Raw genomic sequence first — 24,498 nt, 5'->3', positions numbered from 1 at the left:
AGGGGAGGGGCGGTGCTTTCAGAGTAGGGTCAAGGAAGATGGAAGGTGAAGGCGTGTCTGACCTCTGCCTTACAGGAGTCAACCTTCAGCATTTGTGGAATTGGATTCTCCGCCTTCCTTCTGCAGGTGGAAGAGGACAAACATGACTCCTTCACTCGTCAACATATATAGATAGAAGCATGAGATGTAAAACTAGAATATAAACTTCATGAAGGCAAGAATTTTTTAATTTCATTTTTAAAATTATTTTACTGGGGGCTCTTATAGATCTTAAAGCAGTCCATGAATCAATTGTGTCACATGCACTTGGTACATGTCTTGCCATCATTATTTTCAAAACATTTTCTTTTTGAGCCCTTGGTATCAGCTTTTTACACTCCTCCCCTCCCCATGAAGCCTTGATCAATTATAATTATTTTCGTATCTTAAAACCATCTACTGTCTCCCTTCACCCACATTTGTTATTCACCCTCCTTGGGGGTTGGTTATATATCCAGCATTGTGATCGGTTCCCCATTCTTCCCCCACAATACCGTCCCCTTACCTTCATAGTGCCACTACTCCCACTACTGTCTGAGGGGTTATCTTCCTGGATCCCATGTGTCCAGAGATCTAAACTGTACCTCAATGTGCATACTCCGGTCTACCAGGATTTATAAGGTAGAACTGAGGTCATGGCAGTTGGGGAGGAAGCATTCAGGAACTAGAGGAATGTTGTGCATTTCATTGCTACATACTGCACCCTAGATGAATCACTGGGCACTTCTCTTCTATGGCTCAACCTCAGACATATGTTCCTCTGCTACTGTTTCAGAACTACGAGGTCAGCTTTTCTTTTCTACCAAGATTTCCACTATCACCTCTCACTCCAGTAAAATGAGCACCATGGCTGACTCATCCCTTCCTTGTGACCCTTCTGTGAGGGGATGGCCAATTGTCTACAGATGGGCTTTGGGTCTCCACTCCGAACCCTCTCATTTGCATCGATATATTATTTTGGGGATCTTTTGATACCTGTTACCTGATCCCTTCAACACCTTATGATCAGAGGCTAGTGTGCTTCTTCCATGTGGGCTTAGTGGCTTCCCTGCTTGATGACTGCTATTTAACTTCAAGCTTTTAAGATCCCCATACGCTGTATCTTTTGATAGCCAGGCACTATCTGCTTTCTTCACCACCTTTGCATATGCACCCATTTTGTCTTCAGTGATTGGTGTTGGGAAGGGGCAAGGATTTTTGTGTCCTGTTCACTGCTCTCCCTAAAACACTACCTGTACGTGTTAAAATATCTGCTGACTGAGGAAATACACTGTACCTGTTGAGGTATTTAAGTACATTACAGACATAAAAATCAGACTTTGGTCTCAGAAATCTTTAATGCAACCATAGTAAGAAAAACACCAGTTCTGAGAAACCGTCCTATTTTAGGGAACCCATCAGTTTAAAGGTAGAACGAGGCAGCTTCCAGGAAAGCGGGCACACATGCATTTTCTGTCTGTATCCATTAACTACAGCTTTTCAAAACACAATCCTGCTTAATGTAAAGATTAATTTGGTACTTTCAGTCAATGCATTATGGGACTGCATTTTTCTAAAGTATTTTATACATAACCTCTCAGTGCAATTTTCTAACATTTTACTCTTTTCTCCCAAAGTCCTGCCCTTTTAAATTTATAAATACTTCATTTTTCTACATTATTTATATCATCGATTATTTATATACATTACATCATAGATCTGGACTAATATACGAAATCCTGAAGTACAAATATTTATATATTCAGCCCCTCAAAAGCCATCAATCAGATGCTTCCCAAGTTTTTAGACATGAACCAAAGGATCTGGCTTAAGAATTTGGTTTCAAATGGATGAAATCATCCCCACTTGATAGAGTCCCCAAATGCACAAGAGAAGCTGTAAAATGACCAGGCAGTTCCTTGGGAATTTGGAATTCCGCTGCTGCACAATCTTGTCTGTCTTCTTTATTCCAAACTTGTAGTCATTTTCAGAAACCAACTTCTTCACTTACTCCAGTCTGGAAGAACCAAAGATTTGTCAAAATGTTTCCTTGTCCTTGTTGCCATTTTAACCCTATGTCAACATCAGACGATCTTGATAGTTTTGGAGTCACTTGCCTCTTACCAAATGATTTTGACATATGAATCGCAAACTTACAATTAAAATACCTAAATTAGAAAAATTAAAAACCTAAACTATTTCTTGTAAGGCTTCCATTGTCTGTCCAGAGCTAAAAATCCAGGTCCTTTTAAAAAGCGTCATTAATACTAGAGGTATCATCAGTCTTCACCAAAGGAAAGAGGAAGAAATAGGGGTGAGGGGGGCTGGGAGAAACAGAAGCTCTCAAATGGCTTAAACAGAGGATTTTATAGGCACACCTGTTCAACGCTCTGCTTTCTAACTTGCCATATCAACCAAAATCTGAGGCAACAGGCCAGAAATAAACATGCCCAAACGTTTGACATTTGGGACAGGAAGCAGTGGAAGAAGGCCTGAGCTGATTGTGGAACTCCAACATGCAAGATCTTGGACACAGTACTCCTAAGTACGCCGACTAAGGGCGGTCACTGACAGTGCACGGTCCATTTTAATGTCTAAGAGGCGTTTCCTGTGTCCATAGGCCCCCTGCTTTTACTCTACTGCTTTGCTTCTGAACTTTGAGTACCCTTCTATCTTTTCTTGTTTCATCTTCCCCACCTCCCATTTTCTTACTTCCCTCCCTTTGTCTCAACGGTCTTTCAGGAGTGGTAGTGGAAAAGTGAAGGCTTATCTTCCAAGTAGTAGCTATGGGATTTTATGATTTATGTTTAAGGAAGTATGGGTGTGAGCGAGGAAGGAGGAATGTCAAACTCTGGTAGGTGTAAGGCGTATATAAAAAGTTGCTATTTAGTGATATAAAGCCATTGAAAGATAGTGCACTTGCTTAAGAATGTACTCAAGTTTGGGGATGGCTTCCTGGTCGACCCATGGCCAGTTAGTAACAAGGGCTTTCTCATAGCAGCTCCTAAAGTCAGCTGCAAATCTCTCGAATACATCACTGCGTTGTTTCATCACATCCCTATGCGCTCACTCACTGCCATTGTGTGGATTCCGAAACACAACAAACCTGTAAGAATTACCCCTGTGGGTTTCCCAGAGACATTTATATTTTAAAAGGTGTAAAAAGCCTCTCTCCCGCGGAGCAGCTGGTAGTTTCGAACTGCTGACCCTGCGGTTAACTGCCAAATGCGTAACCCAAGCTCCTTAACCTCAAATTCTATATGAGAAAACAGGGGTCCAACAAGCCAAATATCGCCGGTTCCATAGCTCAGAAAGGAAAGAAAAACAGAAAAATAGCAGCAGCAGCGGCCAAGTTTCCTCCACCCAAAGGGTTCCCCCTGACCAGCCAGGATAGGGCACCCCCCACTAGTCCAGCTCTTAACCCACCCACACACCCGACTGCGCCACTGGGTGCCCTCTGCCACATCCTACGAACTTTCTGGAATCCCCCACACTCCCAAACGTGGTCCAGATTGCCTCTATGCCCCTTAGGAGCCGCGTCCAGAACACGCACCAGGGCAGCAGGTACACGAAGACGAAGAGCAGCAGGTCGATGAGGAAGAAGAGCCAGAGGTCGAGCCAGTAGGAGTGCTTCAGGCCGCCGTTCGTCCCGAGCGGAAGCGGCACGTCGGGGGCCTGCTCCTGCTTCCCAGCCGCCGTCAGGCCTCGCCGATCTCGAAGACCCGCCTGCCCGTCCCCGGCCTTCGCGCCCTCCGCCATCTCCCTCCTGCCGCGCACCCACAGACGAGCACCGACGAACGTCAGCCCGCACTTCCGTGTGGAGCGCCGGCAACCGGATGGAGTCTGACCTCCGGCTGGTGGGCGGTGCCTCGCAGCCCCGGAAGTGAGCTCTGCACGCCCCGCCCAGCGCGCGGGCGCCACGCCCACAGCCCTCTGCCTCCGTGACTGCAGGCAGGCAGGTGTGCCGAGCCGGGCGCCTCGCGCATGCTCCTTGCGCCCCAGGCCTCTTGGTCTTTCTGGTTCCGCAGGATGGGTTGCCTTTGGCAAGCCAGAAATTACCACCACAGTACATCCTGTCTGACCTCACCGCTCCGTACGCCTTAGGACTGCATACCAAGGTTTCAGGGAGTCATGGTGGCATCCCAGGTTAAACGCTGGGAGGCTAACCTTAGAAGGTGGGTGGTAATTCAAACCCACCAGCTGCTCTGCGGGAGCAAGATTTATTTACTGAAACCCTCAAGAGCAATTCTGCGCTGTCCATCAGGGGTGGCATTGGGGATCACCGTAGTTAACCACGCCATCTCGTTAAGCACTCAACAATTGGATACGGTCAGCTGGCAATATGAGTATCAACGCATTGCCAGCCAGGCGATGCTGATTCACAGAGATCTTGTCGGAAAGGCAGCACAGCCCACTTTGAGTTCCGGAGACTGTAACTGTTAATGGGAATAGAAAGCCCATCTTTCTACCGTGGAGCATCTGGTGGTTTCAAACTGCTGACTTTGAGAATCGCAGCCCAAGGCCTCAACCACTAGGCCACCAGCGACAGTATTAAAGCCTAGGAAATTCTGTGGGAGCCATTCTACTGGGCCCGATGGACTTGACAAAACCCAGTACCACCAGCAAGACTTCTTAGGTAAACACCTTCCTGTGGATTTGGTACTCCTTCGCGTATTTTACATTTCGTTCTTGAGACAAGGCTAATGAAGTAGACCTTAATATTACAAGTAAACCCAGGTAAGTTTGCAGGTTAATGCATTTAAGATAATTTAGTGATCGGAACGCTACTGGGGGTAGGGCAACTTGACCATATTTCCTGGATTTTTACCCCAGCCCAGATGTGAGGTAGTCTCTCCCCTTGTTTGTTTATAAATCCTTAATTTTGCAAAAGATTTAGGCACTTGGGCATCCTTAGAAGTCATCTTACTAGTGGGATATATTCACTATATTCACATCCATCGAGTCAAGGCCAAGTTACAGTGACCCAGAAGGACAGAGTAGAAGGGCCCTGTGAGTTTCTGAGACTGGGGCCGCTTTACAGGCGTGGAAAAGCAAGCTCATGGCCATCCAATTGATGCTGATTTGTAGCTACGATAAGACAGGGCGTAACTGCTCCTGTGAGTTTCCAAGGCTGTAACTAATAAGGAGAGTAGAAAGCCCCATCTTCCTCCTGAGGAGCAGCTGGTGTTTTCAAACCGCTGACCTTTTGGATTGCAGCCCAGCATGGAACCACAAGGCCACCAGGTCTCCTATTAGTGAGATATTAGTGAATACAAATAAGACTTTGCTGTCTTTTATGTAGTTGTCATTCAATCTTCATGAGATCTCCTTGAAACAGGGATCCAGTTCACAGGATTAGAAACTGCATACAAAAGGAGCAATTGTCCAAGGTTAGTAAAAAAACAAAACACCAACACATCATGCCTAAAACTGACTAAAATCTAATGTGCACAATACCATCTACAGCCGCCTCCAAATCAGTTGTCAAGTAATAAAAACAAACATCGTATACAACCTTCCCAAGTTCTGGGAATGAAAAGACCGTTGTTTGAGAATTAACTGGATTATGTGATATAGCCCAGATTATCTGCTGGTGTGAGACAGGAAAATACACTGGTTTAAAGTGACATTGAGACTACTTAAATTAGGAGAGGTAAGTAAACTGGTGGCCCTACCTGAGAGGGAAGCAGACTTCTCACTAACAAAACAACATTCACTTCACTTTTAACTACTGACAGATGGTTGCTTTTGTTTAAAAAAAAAATTATTCACGTTACTAGTGTATAAACCAGCCTGGCATGAACTACAACATTCTGAAATCATCTTAAATTTGACCTTGGCCAAAAGAAGTATGGTCGTCATGATGCCAGCTGATAAGGTCCAGCATGCCTCTCACTGTTTTAATAAATACAGAGACAAGGTTGGTTTGAGAAATTCTAAGTTTATTTGTACAAGCATCAGACAGAAGGAAGCAGCAGGCTTGAAACCTCTCAAAACTGCTTCTGAGACTAGGTGAGAAGCAAACAAGTTACATATCTTAAATTATGTGGCAGCTGAGGGAGTGTTGAACAGGTTCGTTACAATGAAGAGAGGGCTTCCGCAATGGGACAAGGGAGGTGTGGTTATAGAACAGGACGTACCCTGTCACTCCCTCAAGGTCTCAGCTCCATTCCTTATCTGAAAGGTCCCACAGGTCCAGATGGTTTTGTTTGTCCAAACTTGCTGTATTAGAGCAGTTTTAAGTTTAAAGGGAGCTTTACTGCAAGGGGAAGGGAGCTGTTAGTTTGGATTTTGTTCTGCAAACCGAGTCTTAAACAGACCAGACAAGAGCTCAAACACATTCCCAGCTTTAAGAGCAGGCTCCCCAGTGTGTTAGCCCGGGTAGACTAGACAACCGAGAGCAACCCTATCCACAACAGAGTGAAACACTGTCCGGTCCTGCGCCACCCTCACAATCATTCCTGTACGTGAACCTATTCTTGCCGCCGCTGTTGATCCCTCTCAGTGGGGGCCTTCCTCTTTCCCTGCCCTTCTACTTTATTAAGCATGATGTCCTTCTCCAGGGACTTGCCTCTCCTGACAGCGTGTCCAAAGTACATGAGACAAAGTCTTGCCATCCTTGCCTTGAAGGAGCATTCTGGTCTTACTTCTTCCCAGACAGATGTTTGTCCTTTTGGCAGTCCACAGTACTTCCAATATTCTTTTCCAGCATGACAATTCAAATGTATCAATTCTTCTTCAGTCTTCCTTATTCAGTGTCCAACTTTCACGTGTGTATGAGACCATCGAGAATACCATGGCGTGTCAGGCTCACTGTTGTCCTCAAAGGTACATCCTTGCCTTTCAGCACTCCAAAGAGTTCTTGTGCAGCAGATTTACACATCTTTTGATCTCTTGACTGCTGTTTCCATGAACAGTGATTGTGGATCCAAGCCTTGACAACTTGAACCTTGTCTCCATTTACCATGAGGTGACCTACTGAGCCTAGTTGTGAGGAGCTGGGTTTTGCATACATTGCATTGTCATCCATCTGAAGGCTGCAATTCTTGAACTTTATCAGCATTTGCTTCAAGTCCTTCAAGTCCTTCTCACTTTTCGCAAGCTAGCTTGTGTCATCTGCCTGTCTCAGGTCGTTAATAGGCCTTCCTCCCAAACCGGATGCCACGTTCTTTGTCTAAGCCAGCCTCTCGGATGATTTCCTCTCTATACAGGTTGAGTAAGTATGATGAGAGGATCCAACCCTGACACACACCTTTCCTAATGTCAAACAATAGTTTTCCCTCGTTGACTTCTCGCAAATGCCTTGTGATCCATATACAAGTCCCACGGGAGCACAATGAAGTGTTTTGGAGTGCCCCTCTTCTCAAGGTGATCCATGGTTTGTTTTGATCTACGTGGTCCTAGGAAGGACTGTGAAACACAAGTAAACACCTTTCTTGTATCTTCCACTTTCAGCCACAATCCACCTGACATCAGCAACAATACCCCTTGTTCCACATCCTCTTTGAATCCAGTCTGAGCCTCTGGCAGCTCCCTATCAATGTTCAGCTGCAACTGTGTTGAATTTCTAATATATTAATATTATTGTTGTACAGTTTGAGCACGGTGTTGGGTCACCTTTCTTTGGAATGGGTACAAATGTGAATCTCTTCCAGTCAGTTGTCTAAGTCGCTGTCTTCCAGTTTTCCTGGCAAAGATGAATGAATGTTTCCAGTCCTTATCAGTTTGCTGAACCATTTCAACTGATATTCCTTTAATTCATGAAGCCTTGTTTTTGGCTAATGCTTTCAGTTTGGCTCATACTTCTTCCTTCAGCACCATCGGTACTTGCTTATATGCTACCTCTTGAAATGGTGGAGTGTTGACTAGCTGTTTTTGGTGCAGTGACTTTGTGTGTTCTTTGCATCTTCTTTTGGTGCTTTGTGCATAATTCTAAATGCCTTAGCTACTCTACACTTAACAGAAAGTTTCAGGTACCTTCTGACATGTAGATACCTAGGTCTTTTCTTTCTTTCCTTTCTTCTTAATGACCTTTTGCTTTCACCCTGAGTGATGTTGGTGATGTGCTCCCACAGCTGATGAGGTCTTCATGATTAGTGTCCGATGCATCACATCTGGTCTTGAGATGATCTCACAACTCAGGTGGGATAGATTCAAGGTTGACTTTTGGCTCTTGGGGATTGGCTGTCATTTTCTTCAGCTCAACCTGAACATACTTATGAGCAACTGGTGGTTTGTGCCACAGTTAGTCTCTGGTCTGGTGTTAGCTGCTGACATTGAGCTTCTCCATAATTTCTTCCCAGATAGTCATTTTGATTCTGTGTATTTTATCTGGAGAAGTCCATGTGTACAATCCCCTTTTGTGTTGTTAAAAAAACGTATTTACTATGAACAACTTGTTGGTCTTGCAAAAGTCCCACCTTACTATTTCCGGCTTCCTTTCTATAACCAAGACCATATTTTCCAATTTCTGTTCCTTTCTTTTTGTTTCTAACTTTTGCATTCCACTTTCCAATAATTATCAGGGCATCTTGATTGCATATTTGATCAAGTTCCCACTGAAGTTGTTGGTAGAATTCTTCGATTTCTTCATCAATAACTTTTGTGGTTGGTGCAAAAATTTGAATAATATTTGTATTGGTTGGATTTCTTTGAAGGCAGATAGATATCATCCTATCACAGAAACAATTGTACTGTAACATAGATCTTGAAATGTCATTTTTGACTATGAATATAACACCCTTCCATTTGATTATGTCATTCCTGATATGTAAGCTATGTAAATCTATAATGAGGTCCCCCTCATTATAGAAGGGCCTATCAGAAGGATGAGGGATACTTATGGGGAAAACAATGAAATAAAAGATAGATCATGAACAGACACATACTCTCCCATGGTCATAGCAGCACAGTTCACAATAGCAAGAAGTTGGAAACAGCCCAAATCCCCATCAGTAGAGGAATGATTATATATATATATATATATATACTATGTATCCCTAAAAACCATGAAACACCTCTTGACATGGAGGGATCTAGAAACCATTATGTTGAGTGAAGTTAGTCAATCCCCACAAAGGACAAATATTTGTATAAGTATGTTATTATAAGGATAAACACCAAGCTGAAGGCAAACTCATGCTTCCATGCGATGGCATCCACAAACTCAGTCTGTCTAGTCTCGGGGAGAGAGCCTACCTAGGCTTTCTGTGAAACAAACACACAGCACCCTCTCTATAGGTACATCTAAAAACCACTTTGACAGAGGAGACCGCACTTCAACCAGGATCCGATTTTCAAGATGGAGGGAAAGGAAAATGATCATTTGGTTGCTGTCATACAAAAATGTGCTGAGGTCACCCCAAACCAGCAGACATTCCTACCAGAGTGATAAGCGATACATGTGGGAAAATCAAGTTCTAATAGACATGTCTAGGAGAAAACAAGTGCACTTCTGTTGGTAAAAAATTGAGGCGCAACCTCCCAGAGGGCAAAATGACTACCGATACTTATACGGACCCCACGAGAATATACCTGCGAGTCTGCCCCTAGTAGAGTACCCTGTACTGTTTCTGTACAGCCTCTGAGGCCCCAGGTCCTGTACCATTGAGTACCACGACATTGAACCCTATGTGTTTTGAAGTGCACAGCACACTCCAAAGACCATACCAGTAGGATGTGATGTGGAAATCCCACTAGTAGATGAGCTGAGCTCTACCTCAAACACACCTGTAGCCCGAGGACTTAAGGCCAAACCTACATGGTGCATGAAGAAGCAGAAGACAGCTAGGCCAAGAGTATTGAACTGTCAGTAGGCAGACCACCATATACTTACTACTTCAATGCCCCACTTGCTGTATTAAGACATGCATTAGTCTGGCCGACCTGGGTCTGACATTGTCATGGAAGATGATCGGAAATTTTGTCAGACCACCAACTCCCATTGGTTATGTAAATAATATCCAATTACATAAGGATTTAATATGAGCAAGTCAATAATCCATGTATTGTGATGTGTAGCCAGATTACATTTGTTTATTTTCCTTTACTAAATTGTGTTTTAAATACATTACCATGGGCTAAATCAATGGCACTGTGACATCCTCTAACATAAAATAGCAAAGATGTCTCTAAGGTGAACCAGAGGCATACATACGACATATAAATGGGGATGGATTTGGGGTTTGAACTTAATCCTAGCTCCAATCTAAGAACAATGGGTTCTTGTGCTGTGGCCTTGCTTGACACTCACCCTCATGAAGAGAACAAGGGAGATATGGGTGCTACAGCACAGTGTGGTGAAAAAAATTAGATGGTGCCAGGCTATCAGAGAGAATAGCATCTGGGGTCTTAAAGGCTTGTTTTCAAACAAGCAGCCATCTAAGTGAGACATCTACTAAGCCCACATGGAAGAAGCACACCAGCCACTGTGATCCAAGAATTGTAAATAATATCATCCAAATCTGAAGGAGGGGATGGCATCAGAGCTAAATTGTGAAATTCTGGTTTGCAGAAGGCTGTGGTGACAGTGGAAGGCCAAAATCCATTTGCAGCATCTACACAAAGAATAAGCCTCCAGTGACTGCCCCCTGATTGTAATTGAAGGATGGGAGTAGCTGGTTATCAGACAGAGAGTATTGCAGGGGAAATTATAGTAGATTAAAATGAAGCACCTGATTTGAGTGATAAAAATATTATCATTTTATATCCCTTTGACACATCTTGAGTTCGCTCTAGTTTTTAATATTCAGTTTTCATTCAAACTGGGGTTTACCTCTGTGTGTTCTGTTATTGTTGATAGCCTTCTTGACTCTTATGTATTTTCAATGTTTCTCAGTATATGAAATTCAGGATGGGTAAATACCTAGAGAGAACTACACTAAGGGTTACTGGGGAGATGGAGGGGAGGTTGGGGGCAATCAAGAGCTAATAACAAGGAGTGCAAAAAGAAGAAAATTTTCTAAGACTGATTGTGGTAGTGATTATACAACACTTCTTGACATGAGTGAACTATTGAATTGTATGATGCCTGGATGTGTCCTAAAAAAATGGTGTAAAGCTAAAAGGTATTTGTAATGAAGAAATTGTTGATTTTGCAAAATTCTATCATTCCATCTGTAGTTTTATTTCTATAATCCAGGTCATGCTTTCCAACTACTCTTCCTTCCTTTCAGATTTCCAACTTTCAGATTCCAATTACCAATAATTACCAAGGGATCTTGAATTCATGCTTGATATATTCTTCAATTTCTTCATCACTAGCTCCAGCACCCACCATTTGTCTGTTTGTCTTGCTGTAGTGGATTGTGTATGGTTGTGATACTGAAAACTATGTCACTGGTATTTTCTTTCTTTTTTAAACATCATTTTATTAGGGGCTCATACAACTCTTTTTACAATTCGTACATACATCATTTGTGTCCGGCACATTTGTACATATGCTGCCCTCATCATTCTCAAGACACCCACTCTCCACCTGAGCCCCTGGCATCAGCTCCTCGTTTTCTCCTCCCTCCCCACTCCCTCCTCCCCCTGAACCCTTGATAATTTATAAATAATTATTATTTTATCATATCTTACACCATCCAACATGTTCCTCACCCAGTTCTCCGCTGTCCGTCCTCCAGGGAGGAGGTTACATATAGACCTTGTCATCTGTTTCTCATTTCTCCCTCACCCTCCCTCCATCTTCCCAATATCGCCACTCTCACCACTGTTCCTGAGGAGTTCATCTGTCCTGGATTCCCCGTATTTCCAGTTCCTATCCGGGCCAGTGTACATCTCCCAGTCCAGCTGGTTATGTAAGGTAGAATTGAGATCATGATAGTGGGGGTGGGGGTGGGAGGAAGCATTCAAGAACCAGAGGAAAATTGTATGCTTCATCGTTGCTACACTACACTCTTACTGGTTCGTCACCTCCCCACAGCCCTTCTGCAAGGGGATGTCCAATTTCCTCCAGATAGGCCCTGGGTCTCCACTCTGCACTCCCCCTCATTCACAATGCTGTGATTTTTTGTCTTTGATGCCTGATACCTGGTCCCTTCGATGCCTTGTATCTCACAGGCTGGTGTGCATTTTCCATGTGGGCTTTGTTGTTCTTCAGTTAGATGGCCCTGGGGGTTCCCTCCCTGCTAACCCCCCTCCATCTGCAATACGCAAAACAACTTCTACTGGGTGGAGATTTCATAATACGCATTTCCCCCCATCTCGGTGAGCATCCAGTGACTGACTCTGAGTTAGTGCACACAGTGATGTCATCTGGGAAGATTCTTTCCAGTCACAGTGATTTTTTTTTGTGAAAGCAGTTTTGCTCGAACCTCGTTGTTTTGTGATGACCGATTTAAGAGAATAGCATGTGACTGTGAAATTTTGTTTGCTGCTCTGGAAAAATGCAGCAGAAACTGTTATGAAGTTGAACACAGCTTACAATGACAGTGCTGTGGGGGAAACTCCAGTGTTTGAGTAGTTTTGTCATTTCAAAAAGGACGAAATTTTGATTGATGACAGACCTCATTCTGAATGTCCATCAGCTTCCCAAATGGACGAAATGTTGACTCATCATGCATTTGGAGTTCATCCCATGAGGTCAGACTGTTGCTAATCAAGTTTTCTATTTAGAGAGTCTGAAAAGATCGCATAACAGCGTATGACCAAAAACAGACCTGACTTGTGGCAGATGGGGGACTGATTTTGCCACCGCAACAATGCACCTGCTCACGCAGCCAAATAAGTGCGCCAGTTTTTGGCAAAAAACAGCATGCCTCTCTTGCCCCATGCAACTGACTTGCCTGACCTTGCTCGATACGACTTCTTTTTGTTTCTGTGAATGTAGAGGGACATGAAAGGTTAGAAATTTGATGATATAGAAGAAGTGAAGGAAAAAAATGAGGGAGGTGCTGTCAGCCATCCAAACAGATGAGTTTGAAAATGTTTCCAAAAATGGAATTGCAGATTTGACCAATGTATTAAGTATAATGGAGAATACTTTGAAGGTGATAAGGTTGTTTGGGGTATAAAATTAAAATATGTAAATTTGAAAAAAAAACCTCCAGTTTTTTTGGGGGGTGTACCCTCTCTTATGCTGATAGACAAGTGGTGGATGCCAACTCATAGTGACCCCTTAAGGGCAGGGCAGGACCACCCCCATGAATTTCCAACGCTATAACTCTTGATGGGAGTAGAAACCCCCATTTTTCTCTGGAGGAGTGCCTTGTGGCTTGAACTGCTGACTTTGCAGTTTGCAGCCCAATGTGTAACCACGACCCCACCAGGGCTCCTTGCAGATGAGTGCCTGCCGAAAAGGGTATACAAAGCTACTCCTAGATAATTCAGATTCTGAACCAGCTGTCTTGAGAATTTGAATCGATTTGATGATATTCTTACCCAAACTCTCTGTCACTTGTGTTTGTTATCGAATGCTAGCTGCCTGGCACATTATATTTTTAATTTCTGTTGTTGTTGAAGGACGAAATCAGTTCCAGGTGATTGTTCCAGAAGGATTAAAAAAAGGCCTTTTTACTACTTTTGTTTAATACGGCCAGTGGAACTGAGGAGACCTTCAGCTTACAAGCTTACAGAAAGTGCTATGTCAATCACTTGTTGATAGGCAGAGGCTGTTCAAAGCCTGTGAAACGTCTGTGCAGGCGCGACACCAGTAGGTGGCAGTCTTCAACTACACCCTGGAGAAAGCAGGCAGCTGTGGAAGATTAAAGCCGCTGTTGGCAATTGTGGTTCCCTTTGCCCCCAAACCCTTCCCCTCCTACTTCCATTGCAATCACCCATCGTTTTCTTTAGGAGCCCAGGAATGTCTTGCTGCAAGTGTCTCTCTTTGCTTACAGGAAAATAGCTGTTACTCTGTCTTAGTCATAGTCAGCTGTTAGGACAGGACCAATCACATAATGGGCAGGGAAATTCAAAGAAGCCCTCCTGGTGCCCTGAGTTAAGCATTAGGTGGCTCATTACGAGGTCAGCAGTTCAACCTCACCAGCCTCTCTGCAGGAGAAAGATGAGGCTGTCTTTTCCAGCCAAGTTGTGCAGTCTCAGAAACCCTACCGCTCAGTTCTCCTCGCGTCTCACTGCGTGGCTCTGAGCCGGCATCCCCTCAACAGCCATGGTTGTGGTTGATGGCGGGTGGTGGGAAATGACAACCGCAAGGCTCCTTGTTGAAAAATCGTTGAGGATTTTCAGATAGCAACAGTGGAGCATTAAAGCAAGCCCAACGCTCTAATGGGGTCTCATGGAGTCACACAGGTTGTATGTCCACAGGGCAAGCTTGGCGTTGGATCATACAAGCTATCTTGGTCCTCCCCTTACGTGTGTCATTCCAACCCCCTGAGGTGCACACCAGAAGGGCTGCTTAGACAGAAACGAAAGAGATGATCAAGCTCCTCCCTCTCATTTTAAAGATGATTGAACTAAGTCCCAACGAAGTGCAGTGTCTTGCTCCCAAGACTCTAGCTAGTTGTATCACAGACAGAACTGCCATGAAGAGTTCTCAGCTACCAGGTCAAGACTCTGCCACAAAGATGCTGTCAGGAGTATTTTGAGGAAGAGTTTTCTCATACACTCAATACATATTCTTCCTTCAATTTTCTCTGTGGAAGAAAGGGTCATGTATATATAGCATTGATGAATTACCCCCTCTACAGGAGACAGCATGGTGGATGTTTCATTCACAATCTCAGAAAACCATTACTAATTTCCCCGTTTTTCAAGTCAGAAAAGTTGAAGTTTAGATCTTGGATTTTCATTAGAAGGGGGAAAGAAAAGAGTTTAGACAAGCTTAGGTAAATCTAAAACCAGTCTCTTTCATGACATCCTTCCTGGGTTCTGCAGTAAAATTGACTTAGCCCATATTTCTTAAATGTTGGTCTTGGTTTTAGTCAACTCAACATGGTCTCGGGGACTCTCTCAAGAGCATCCATGTTCTTCAAACTCAAAGACTTGTGCCTGCCTTAAGGAGCATTGGTGGAGCAGTGGGTTGGGACTAGCATTAGACTGCTAACTGCGAGGCTGACAGTTCAAACCCACCTACTGATCCGAGGGAGAAAGATGAGGGTGTCTCCTCCCTTAAAGATTTACAATCTCAGAGACCCTAGATAGAGCTAATAGGAGTCACAGTTGAGTTGAGTCAGTGAGAGTGGGTTTTCGATTCAGTGTCCACCTTAGGCTTTTTGCTCTGGGATGTTTCTTCCACTTGGAATGCTCTCTTTCCAGATGGATATTCCATGAAAGATAAAAGTTCTGGTCGGATAGGTTGTGAGACTTCTGGGTGGTGCAATGTTTAACGCCCTCAAGCGCTAACCCAAAGGTTGAAAGGTGTCAGTCTCCGTCCCACAACCCGGCCACTGTCATGCTCTGACACACACAGGGTCACCATACTGGCAACTCGGCAGCAAGTGGCCTACTGAGGTGCCATGGTTAGGTCTCTGAATTTTTCTCTGAATGAAATGGGTGGGGAGCCATTGCAGAGTGGTGTGCCTGTCACAGGCATGACCTGAATTAGATTTTAAAGGATTACCTGGCTGCTGTGATAAAGATAAGATTAGGGAGGGAGGGAGGGAAGTCAGAAACTGAGCAGCTTTTAAGGGGGTTATTGTAGTAATCTAGGGAAAAGGTAACATTGGCTGAAACTGGTAATTAGCAGAGGAAATGACAGGAACTGATTGGATTCTGGAGGTGTGTGAACATTGTCGTATAGAAAATTCCAAACACACCAAACTAGGAAGCAAAGTGAGGCCAACTCTCGCATTCCCATTGTCGTCGTCGCTAGTGTTGCTAAGCGAGTCCGCTCAGATTCAAAGCTATGGCCCATCGCCATCCCCCATCCACACGACTGTTCTTATGCTTGAGCTCGTTGCCGCCACTCACCATGTCCGCCCGGGTTACGGAGGGCTTTCCGCTTTCCCCTGTCCCCTCCTTTACCAAGCAACATGTCCCTCTCCAGGGAATGATCCTCCTAACAATATGTCCCCAGTACCTGAGCCGAAGTCTCTCCTTGCCGCTAACAAGCATCCCCACATACATTTATCATGTGGCAGGCACTTCACAGCTGGACCAGTTATCAACTTGTGATCAACCTTGCTTCATCTATACCCTTTCCCACTTCCTCCTCAGCCTGAGATTAATTTGCAGGAAGTCCCAGATGCCATATTTCATGTGAAAAAAATTTCAACTTCCTTTCCCACAGTTGCCGGGCTTTTTTACTATCCACCCTTTTCCTTCCTCCCAACTATTACCTCTGAATACCTCAAATCCAGACGCCTTCAGAAGAGCTCTTTCAGATTCAGTCAGATGGTATTGTGCCTTTTACACACTGTTCTCAAACTGGCAAAGGTGTGGGAGTCTGGTGTCATGATGTAGTCATTACATAATCTCATGTCAACTTGAGGGTATTAAGAGTGAAGGGGTGGAGTCTAGCCTGTGAATCAGGCCACCGCCTGATGATGCCTCTTTATGGGCTTGGCTTTTTCATGAGGATTCTGGGAACTTTCTCTCTTTCTCTCTGCCTTTGTCTTCCTGCTGGCAAGCCACACAAAGACTTGCTGAGCCCTGAGAGAGCCTCTCTCTCTCTCTCTCTCTTTCTCTCTCTCTCTCTCTCTCTCTCTCTCTCTCTCTGCTTCACCTTCCTGTTGAAGAGTCACAATTGGTGAGCTGCAGGAGCCATGTGGAGACTGATGCCAGTGCTGAGATGCTTCTACCGCCACTGGATCCACAAGATTTTTCACCCATCGGCCTATGATCTTCTGGCATTTTGCTTCGTTGCATGCGCTGCATGAATCTGAAGAGGAATTTATGCCCTTGTATCAGATTCATGGGCTAATGTTGGACTTGTGGACTTGATCTTGGCTTGGCTGAGATGTTTTCTTAATATAAAACTACTCTTTGATATAAATCTCTCTCTTAGACCTATGTGAGTGTCCCTGGATTTGTTTCTCTAGTCAACCTGTCCTAACACACAGACAAGGTCAGTTTTCCCAAAAAGGTCTCGTGGTGGCTCCCCCACACTTGTACACAGTGGACAGGTAGTCCTAGAAAGGCTGTACGTTGTAAAGAGTGAGACCCTGGAATAGCCCAGAGATAGAGATAGGGGTCTAACCACGGAATAGCCATTAGTTTACATTCTGACTAGACTCATTTGCTATGTTTGGGTGTCACAAGGAGTTAATGGGGTTTTCTCCCCGTAAGAGATTTTTGTTTCTAACAAGCTGAGTAATAGCGCAGTTCATAAGGTACTAGACTGACAGCGGAGACCTGAAGAGGAGCCCCGTGTTCATTACAGACGCTGTGTCATTTTAGAAAGCGAATACACGTGTTTTGGGTCCCAGTTTCTCAATTGTCAACTGGGACGATCACTGCGAGCCTTTCTGTTCTTTCAGAGATGTCGGGGCAAGGAAGGTTGGAGGAGTGAAAGGACTCTGAGCTTTTCCTTAAAAAGCGTGTGGAGTCTAAATAGTTATTATTTCCTACATGAAGCTTTTATAAGAGTATAGACGAGCAATATATTTACGTTTGTTTTTGCAAAAGAAAATACCTTGTCTCATCTATTCATTTTTCATCATGAACTCAATCATTTTTCTTCCCCCGTTGTCTGTTCCATGTGTTTTCCATCGGAACAGCTGTCTGGTGCATCAGAAGAACCATGCAGGTGTGAGCTGCAGTGTTCATCTGTGTGAAAAAGAGCTTGTCGGAAGAAAAGTCCACGGTAAGACAAAGGCTGAAAGACGTGACCTTCCTCTTTGCCCCCCAATATTCACTCATTGTTGTTGGATTGATTCGGACTTGCGGTGGCTCCACCTGTCTCCGGTTAGGACTGCTCGATGGAGGGGGTCAGTGGCTGAATTTGGTGCCGGCAGGTTGCCAGTCCTGTCTTTTAAATCTCCTCTGGATGAACAAATGCCTCCAACCTCATGCAGTTACCTGCTAATCATTTGACCTGACCAGGGCCTGCCCTCTAGTCGACACCCGCTTTAAGCTCAGTTACTCGAGTCACGTGAGATGGTACATCATGTGAAAATAGGACCCAACGGACACTTTATGAGCTCTGGAAAGTGGCAGTGTTTATGTGTTAACAAATAATAATGAAAGAGTGTTATTTGGGGTGTCCGAGAGCCCAGTGGTTCGCAGTGACTAGTTGGAGAATAAGCCACATGGGAATCATCTGGGAGTTTTCTAAAATCCCTGATTCTGTTTTCAGAGATTCTGAGTGAGCAGGTTCAGAGTCAAGATTAAGAATGCAACACTTTTTACAGTTTCTCCAGGGGTGCTGATTTTCCACTGGGACCAGAAACTCTGACAATGTGGGGCCACATGAAGCAAAGCATTAATTTAGCACACCACTTCTCCCAAGCATATTATTCAAGATGGCATGAACAGGGAAATGTACATATCTACCTGGAGAAGAGAACGGGGAGGATTCTTACATTCAGAATGGTGATTGTCTCTGGCGTATGGCTTCGTGGAAATATGTATTTTTCATTTATTTGCATTTTTATATTTCAAAGTTTTCAGGTTGAGCGTATGTTACATGCATAATAATAAACATTACCAAGACACAAATGCACTGACAACGCAAGGTCTGAAAGACCCCCATCCAGCCCCGGCTTTAGTGTATCACAGTGAGAGGAGGTGGGTGGGGGTGGGGGAGAAATGTCTACTTGAGCCAGTGGCACAAAACGTTTTTTAAATTTATTTTCGAGAAGAGCACTTACAACACAATTTTGGAGAAACTTTTTTCTGTTTTAAAAAATATCACCTCTTTTTCTGCAACAGCAGTAAATGTCTGATTTATGTAATGCAAAACAACCCCCTTTGGTTTTAGCAAGACTGGAAATGCAAGCCATTATCCAGCGTTAATGAAAGGTCGAATCAGTCAGTGACCGCGTACTCGACGTGGAGAGGAAAGCGGGGCTGGCGCGGTGTCGTCTCTCATTGGACCCGAGTCCCGGGCTGTGCTTACAGAACAAAGCTCATTCCTTTTTAAAGATCCTCTTGGCTTCTACTCCTTCATAGTTGTAGGTCTGGAGGATGTGAACAAGCAGAATTAGCCATTAAGATGTAAGGCTACATTAGGAAAAAATGTTATCATTAGGATGATTTTGAGATGAGTTTATGTTTCCCTCGGTAGTCTTTTATACATGCATGACTAGACCAGCCCCATCGCCATCAATGGATTTCAACTGATAGCAACCCTGTCTCTTTCCTTGGTGTTTGCTGCCTTGAATCACACAGCGCTTGCGGAAGAGGCCACCAGGGCTCCCTGCTGTGTGTCTACTCACTGCCGTAGAGTCCGTGCTGACTCATAGCGACCCACTGTAGCTGTTTATGGCAGTAGAATGCCCAGTCTTCCTCCCGGGAAGCTGCTGGTGTTTTCAAAATGCCAACACGGAGGACTGCAGCCCAATGCCTAAGCACTACACACACATACACACACGTGTGCACACACGTGTGCGCGCGTGTGCACACACACACGCTCGCTCCTTTGTAAGATACCAAAAACCAAACACACTGCCATCGAGTCATTGATATAGCAACATGGCAGAACTGCCCCATGTGAATTTCTGCGATTATTATCCCCCCCCCCCGCAACAATTTTATTGGTGTATAATTCACATGTCATACAATTCAGTGGTTCCGTCGTGAGGCTGTAACGCTCACAGAAGTAGAAAAGCCTCCCAAGGGGCGGCTGGAACTGACTTTGGGATTGCAGCCCGACACGTCGTGTCACCAGGGCTCCTTGGCATCGGATATACCAATTTTAAAAGTCTTTCGGTTTGTCCTCATTGACACCTTCGCTTGCAATAGGCACCAGTGTCTTTGGAATAAATGTAAGTTCTGGTCACTCAGTCTCCCGGCCATGAGTCCATTTTCACTCCAAGGGTCCCTATAGAACAGGGTAGCACTGTCCCTGTGGGCTTTCCGGTCTATTGCTGTTAACCAGAGTGAAAAGCCTCATCTTTCTCCTGCGGTGGGTTCTGAACTGCTAACCTTGTAATTAGCAGCCTGACTCGTAACCCACTATGCCACCAGGGGTCCTGGTCAATAAGCAAACATCAGAACATATATGTGTATTTTTTGTAATCACCAAGTTTAAAGAAAAAGTAACAACTGCCTGCACTGACGTTATAACTCATCAACCACAAAACCTTTTTAAAAATTATGTAATTATTTTTTGTCCTTGAGAAACAGGTACAACCTTTACAGCTCACCTGGACTAGCTCACCACCCACAATCTCTCGCACAGTATTCAGCTCCTTTCCATTGTCCACTCGCTTGAACTTTCCAACAAGCTGGGCTCCCTCCATGGTCCAGGTTCCCTATGGAAAAGGAGAAGGAGTGAGCACGGGCTCAAGCATCGCTCGGGGTCCTGCACATCCGTTATTCAGTCACGCTCCACCATAAGTCTGTCAAACCTTTCATGACCTCTGTTTTACATGTGAGGAAGCGGAGATACACAATTTACCAAGAGTCTCAGAATCGGAATCAAACTTAGGCTCTTGGGTTCTAGAGTCTGTGTTGAGGATTAGTATGCTCATCTCCCTCAGGACTCTCCATATACTGAATTAGAAAGCAGATAAGCATGGCTTCTCCTTCTAATACTTCCATGTTTGGAATGGTGTCTTGAATTTAGACATTGTTCAAATTAGTTTCATGAATAGGATAACAACTCTGTGATAGGTTTAATTTGCATGGATGTGGTAGAACAACCTTAGCTGGTATACAATATATATTGTATAATATATATAACTGAAGTAATATTGTCATTGTAAACCTGCACAATTTACTAACTGGAAATTAATCCTGAGGCTAAAAAAAGTGTAACCATCCTGTGAAAAAATAATAATTCCATAAAATATTCTATTCTGAACATTTTAAGGTACATTTCGATTCTATTTGGTTACTCATTCATTCACAAATTTAGTCATTCATTTCAATACAATTATTAACTGCCTACTATTTTAATAGTTATGAAATACCAAGCTTCTAATTCAATACTCTAGTTGTCAAGGTGTTAAGAAGCCAGATACTCTAAGCATACCTAACAAGGGAAAGGTAAGTAGTACGATACATTTTAAGATATCAAGATTACATTTAAAGCGTACTTAAGTTTCAACTTGTTTGGGGGGAGTTGTCATTGATTTAGAGCCTGGGATCACATTGAAATAAGATAATCATAGGCACAAGGTAATCTGCATGAATGAAATCATTCAATGTTATAAAAGAGACTTACAGATAAGTAGAAAGAGAGAAACAGGAGAGAGAGAGACAGAGAGAGAAAGGTAGTCTACAACTGCACATGTACAGTATCTATAGATGTACTATTTTTTTATTCCTAGTAAGTTGATAATTTATCCCTCTTCCTTAGTACTGTGTTCAACTAAAGAGAGTATTTCATTTTCTCTACTTTAGAAACGTCTTAAGTATTTCATAGTTTTGCAAAGAGAGCATAAAAGATATGGCCACGTGACATTGTGCTGCGTCATTATGTATTTTAAACAAATTTGAAATTTCTCAGATGAGGCTGAGAGGACATATGTTTTGGAAGCTGCTATTGTTTCTAGACATTTTGTGAGCCTGAAACGACTAATATTAGAAATCCTTCCTAGGTGTGTTTTGACCCGTTTGCTCAGTTAGCCTCGTATGTCTCCCACGAAGGGTTTGGTGGGTTTGAACTGTGGGACACTCTGCAGTTAGGCAGCACTCCAGTGCTTCCCCAGCAGTGCCACCAGGGCTCCTCCTGTTTGTTTGGAGAGAGAGTGCATTTTAGTCTAGCTTGTTTCACTGCCAGGCATGTAAGGTTGAAACACTGGCTTTAGATTTGCTTCTAAAAACTCCCAGTCATTCTAATGCTGTTTCCCCCCTAGTTCTTATTGCTCAATCCAAGGTCTTCGCAGATGTGTATGAAAATATGTCTATATTCTTTCAAAAGTGTAGTATGTGAGCAAGTAAAACTCCACCGGCTTCCTTATAAACGCAGGTGGTCTGCAATGCTGAAGTCATTCAGTGAGAGCAGACCGAGGGGGCTTGAGTGGGGTGTCACAAAGAATGCGTGCTGATAAAAAAAAGGTCTCACCGAGAGTTCCGTTCCATCGGCCATGGTGTAGTTAAAATTGACTCCAAGCTCAAACTCAATTTCAATGGTCCTAAAATTGCTTGATTCTTTGATTTTGATCTTATTTCCATCTTGTGTAATTATCAGTTTCAAATTGTCATGAGCAGCAAGCTTTCTTTTCACCACATTAATGCCTGCAAGAGAATGAGATTGGAGAAAATACAAACACAATGTTATCCAAAATCCATTTTTTCAAGTTCGGTTATTTTTTATTTTTATGCTTCTCAGTTGTTAAGCATGAAGAGGGAAGCCTGATACGCAGTGTCTTCTTTGCCTAATCCGATGGCATACTAGCATTCTGTGGAAAAAGTCCAAATTCAATCAAATTCAAAGAAGGCTATTAAGATAGCTTTCCAAAAGTAAGACAGCCCAAAGGAAACACAGAATTAAAACATCTTCGAGCTGAGTAATTTGAATGAGATGAGTGAACAGTTTTATTTCATCCACTGCTGTTGTGTCAATTCTGACTGACCATGTCCTAGGAGGGCAGTTGAAATTCTCTCTCGAGTTTCCTAGACTAACTCTTTCCAGAAGCAAGATGCCTCATCTGCTCCCAAGGAGAGGTTGCTGGCCTCCAACTGCAGACGTTCTGATTCGCAGCCCAATGCTTTACCCACTGTGCCACCAGCGTTTCTTATTTCAGTGCTACCTACCGCCGTCTGGTTTGTTCCAACTCAGCCACCTCTTGCAGGGTGTCTGAGGCCGTGGCTCTTAGAGACGCAGGCGGCCTCATGCTTCTCGCTTGGACTGCTGGTGTGCTGCGCTTAGCAGTGCAAGGCTCACCCGGTGTGAAGTAAACCAAACCCCAGAAATGTCCAATGACAGGCGACAAAATATAGCCGCATGTTTATAAAGACGCATCACCTTAACCCTGACTCTCCTGTGTTCTTTTTTAAATGGCCCTTTTCTTGGTGTAATAACTTAAAACATTGAAGATTTCTCTTTGCTTTTAGGATAGTTCTCACTGATAAAGAATTAGCAAGTTTCACACTCAACTCTATTATTGGAAGAGTATCTAGTGTTCATAAATGGGAATGCGTAATGCTTTATCTGTAGGATATCATTGATACATATTTTTTGGAAATGATTCAAATGTGTCTTTGGTCTATAGTTTCTGTGCTGCTACATAATTGACATAGCTTTTTAAATCAGATAAATTCCCTAAAAAACTACAGAGCGTCATAAGATTATTTCTGGAACTTTGTAAGTCAGAAGAGACAATAGTTTAGGACTGAGTAGAGTCTATGAGACTGTAAATCTTGCTCCACGTAGTAGCTGGTGGGTTTAAATCATCAGCCTTGCCGTTAGCCGACCAGTGTTTAACCTATTAGCCCCCCATGCCTACTTTCAGCTTAGCTGGCTTGCTATTGTTTTTCTATCTGTTTTTTTCTGTCTGTCTTATAGAATCCCAACGTTTTAACAAAAATCAGACTGTAATCATCACATGCTCCCCCCACCTTTTTTTAACTTTACACACACATGGAACATCAGTGTGTAATGATAAGGTGAAATCAGTAGAGTGATAATACACATACACACGCACACACACGGTTTTTCCAGGGCTAAGACTCCTAGAAAGGTCCTTCTCTAGGATAAGTGAGATGTGGCTTTTCCTCCACTTTGGGTCTTCCCCGTCACATTAGATTCTATTCCCCAGAGGCAGAGTGTGCGAAGGGCAATGGAAAGGAAAATGGCCGCGGGAACTCCAAGGGCCCGGCGCTCAAGCATGAAGTTCTTACCCAGTTTCTCCATGAATTTGTCATAGTTCTCATTCCGGTCAACCTTCCAAGTGCCGTCGAATGCCATGGTCTCCAGTGGAGCCAACCTCTAGGCGAGCAGAGATTCGGGTCTGTGCTACAAGAATTTATTCTGTTTCTTATCTTGCAACCCATTTCCTCCTGTGATGTGGCGGTTTAAAGTTCAGTAGATCAGCCTCTGAAGTCCAGCTGTTCTGGCTTCTCTTTTCAAAGACTCCTAAGCTCTGTTCCTGGCTTTCAATGAGTGGCGACGTAGTAAGCCTACTTATGCTGCCTTTCATTACCATTTGTAAGCACATTTTACTTTATTTTAAGAATAAACGTGTAGGCTTTCCGAAGCTAGTTTTTCTAGTTACAGGTTCAAAGTGCATGCTATATTGAAGGTAACATACTTCGGAGCATATATCAAATGTCACCTGAAATGAAATTATCAATGACCTAGCCTTCTTTTACAATAGCAATTACATTATAAAGTAGTAACTGATAACCAATTACAGCAAAAAAGTTAAAGCTAATATGATTATATAAGCTAAAATGTATGTCCTGTTTAGGTTTGTGTAGTTGAGACAAATATAGTAGGGTCTGGCACTGTGTGTGATACAGTGAATTTTT

General features: G+C 43.6%; 2 protein-coding genes and 1 long non-coding RNA gene across 3 annotated transcripts in view; 1 reads left to right on the top strand and 2 right to left on the bottom strand.

The window, feature by feature from the left end:
- Positions 1-1,357: 1,357 nt before the first annotated feature.
- Positions 1,358-3,874, bottom strand: ARLN (allregulin). The gene is made up of 2 exons (XM_075543867.1): positions 3,572-3,874; positions 1,358-2,035 (listed from the first exon to the last, which is right to left on the bottom strand). Coding segments are annotated over exons 1-2 (207 nt in total). The 5' UTR covers positions 3,778-3,874; the 3' UTR covers positions 1,358-2,034.
- The window catches only part of LOC142442676 (uncharacterized), an 83,208-nt gene continuing 62,161 nt past the window's right edge, over positions 3,452-24,498 (top strand). The window contains exons 1-2 of the long non-coding RNA XR_012783452.1: positions 3,452-4,755; positions 17,637-17,722. This is a non-coding gene — a long non-coding RNA (uncharacterized LOC142442676). The remainder of the gene's footprint in view (positions 4,756-17,636; positions 17,723-24,498) is intronic.
- On the bottom strand, positions 18,987-23,935 carry FABP2 (fatty acid binding protein 2). Its single transcript, XM_075544834.1, has 4 exons — positions 23,869-23,935; positions 22,091-22,263; positions 20,226-20,333; positions 18,987-19,037 (listed from the first exon to the last, which is right to left on the bottom strand). The coding sequence occupies exons 1-4, from the start codon at positions 23,933-23,935 to the stop codon at positions 18,987-18,989; spliced, it is 399 nt and encodes a 132-aa protein (XP_075400949.1).

The sequence above is a fragment of the Tenrec ecaudatus genome, chromosome 3, assembly GCF_050624435.1.
Source record: "Tenrec ecaudatus isolate mTenEca1 chromosome 3, mTenEca1.hap1, whole genome shotgun sequence".
Taxonomy (NCBI): domain Eukaryota; kingdom Metazoa; phylum Chordata; class Mammalia; order Afrosoricida; family Tenrecidae; genus Tenrec; species Tenrec ecaudatus.
The sequence above is the reverse complement of the archived record's forward strand: the minus strand, read 5'-3'. Positions and strand labels throughout refer to the sequence as shown.

Bases quoted from the DNA above. Each gene is read 5' to 3' on its own strand.
- ARLN (XM_075543867.1), bottom strand. From the start codon at position 3,777: ATGGCGGAGGGCGCGAAGGCCGGGGACGGGCAGGCGGGTCTTCGAGAT.
- FABP2 (XM_075544834.1), bottom strand. From the start codon at position 23,935: ATGGCATTCGACGGCACTTGGAAGGTTGACCGGAATGAGAACTATGAC. The intron at 22,264-23,868 runs GTAAGAACTTCA...ATTCTCTTGCAG, and splicing joins CAAATTCATGGAGAAACTGG to GCATTAATGTGGTGAAAAGA. The intron at 20,334-22,090 runs GTGAGACCTTTT...CCTTTTCCATAG, and splicing joins CCGATGGAACGGAACTCTCG to GGAACCTGGACCATGGAGGG.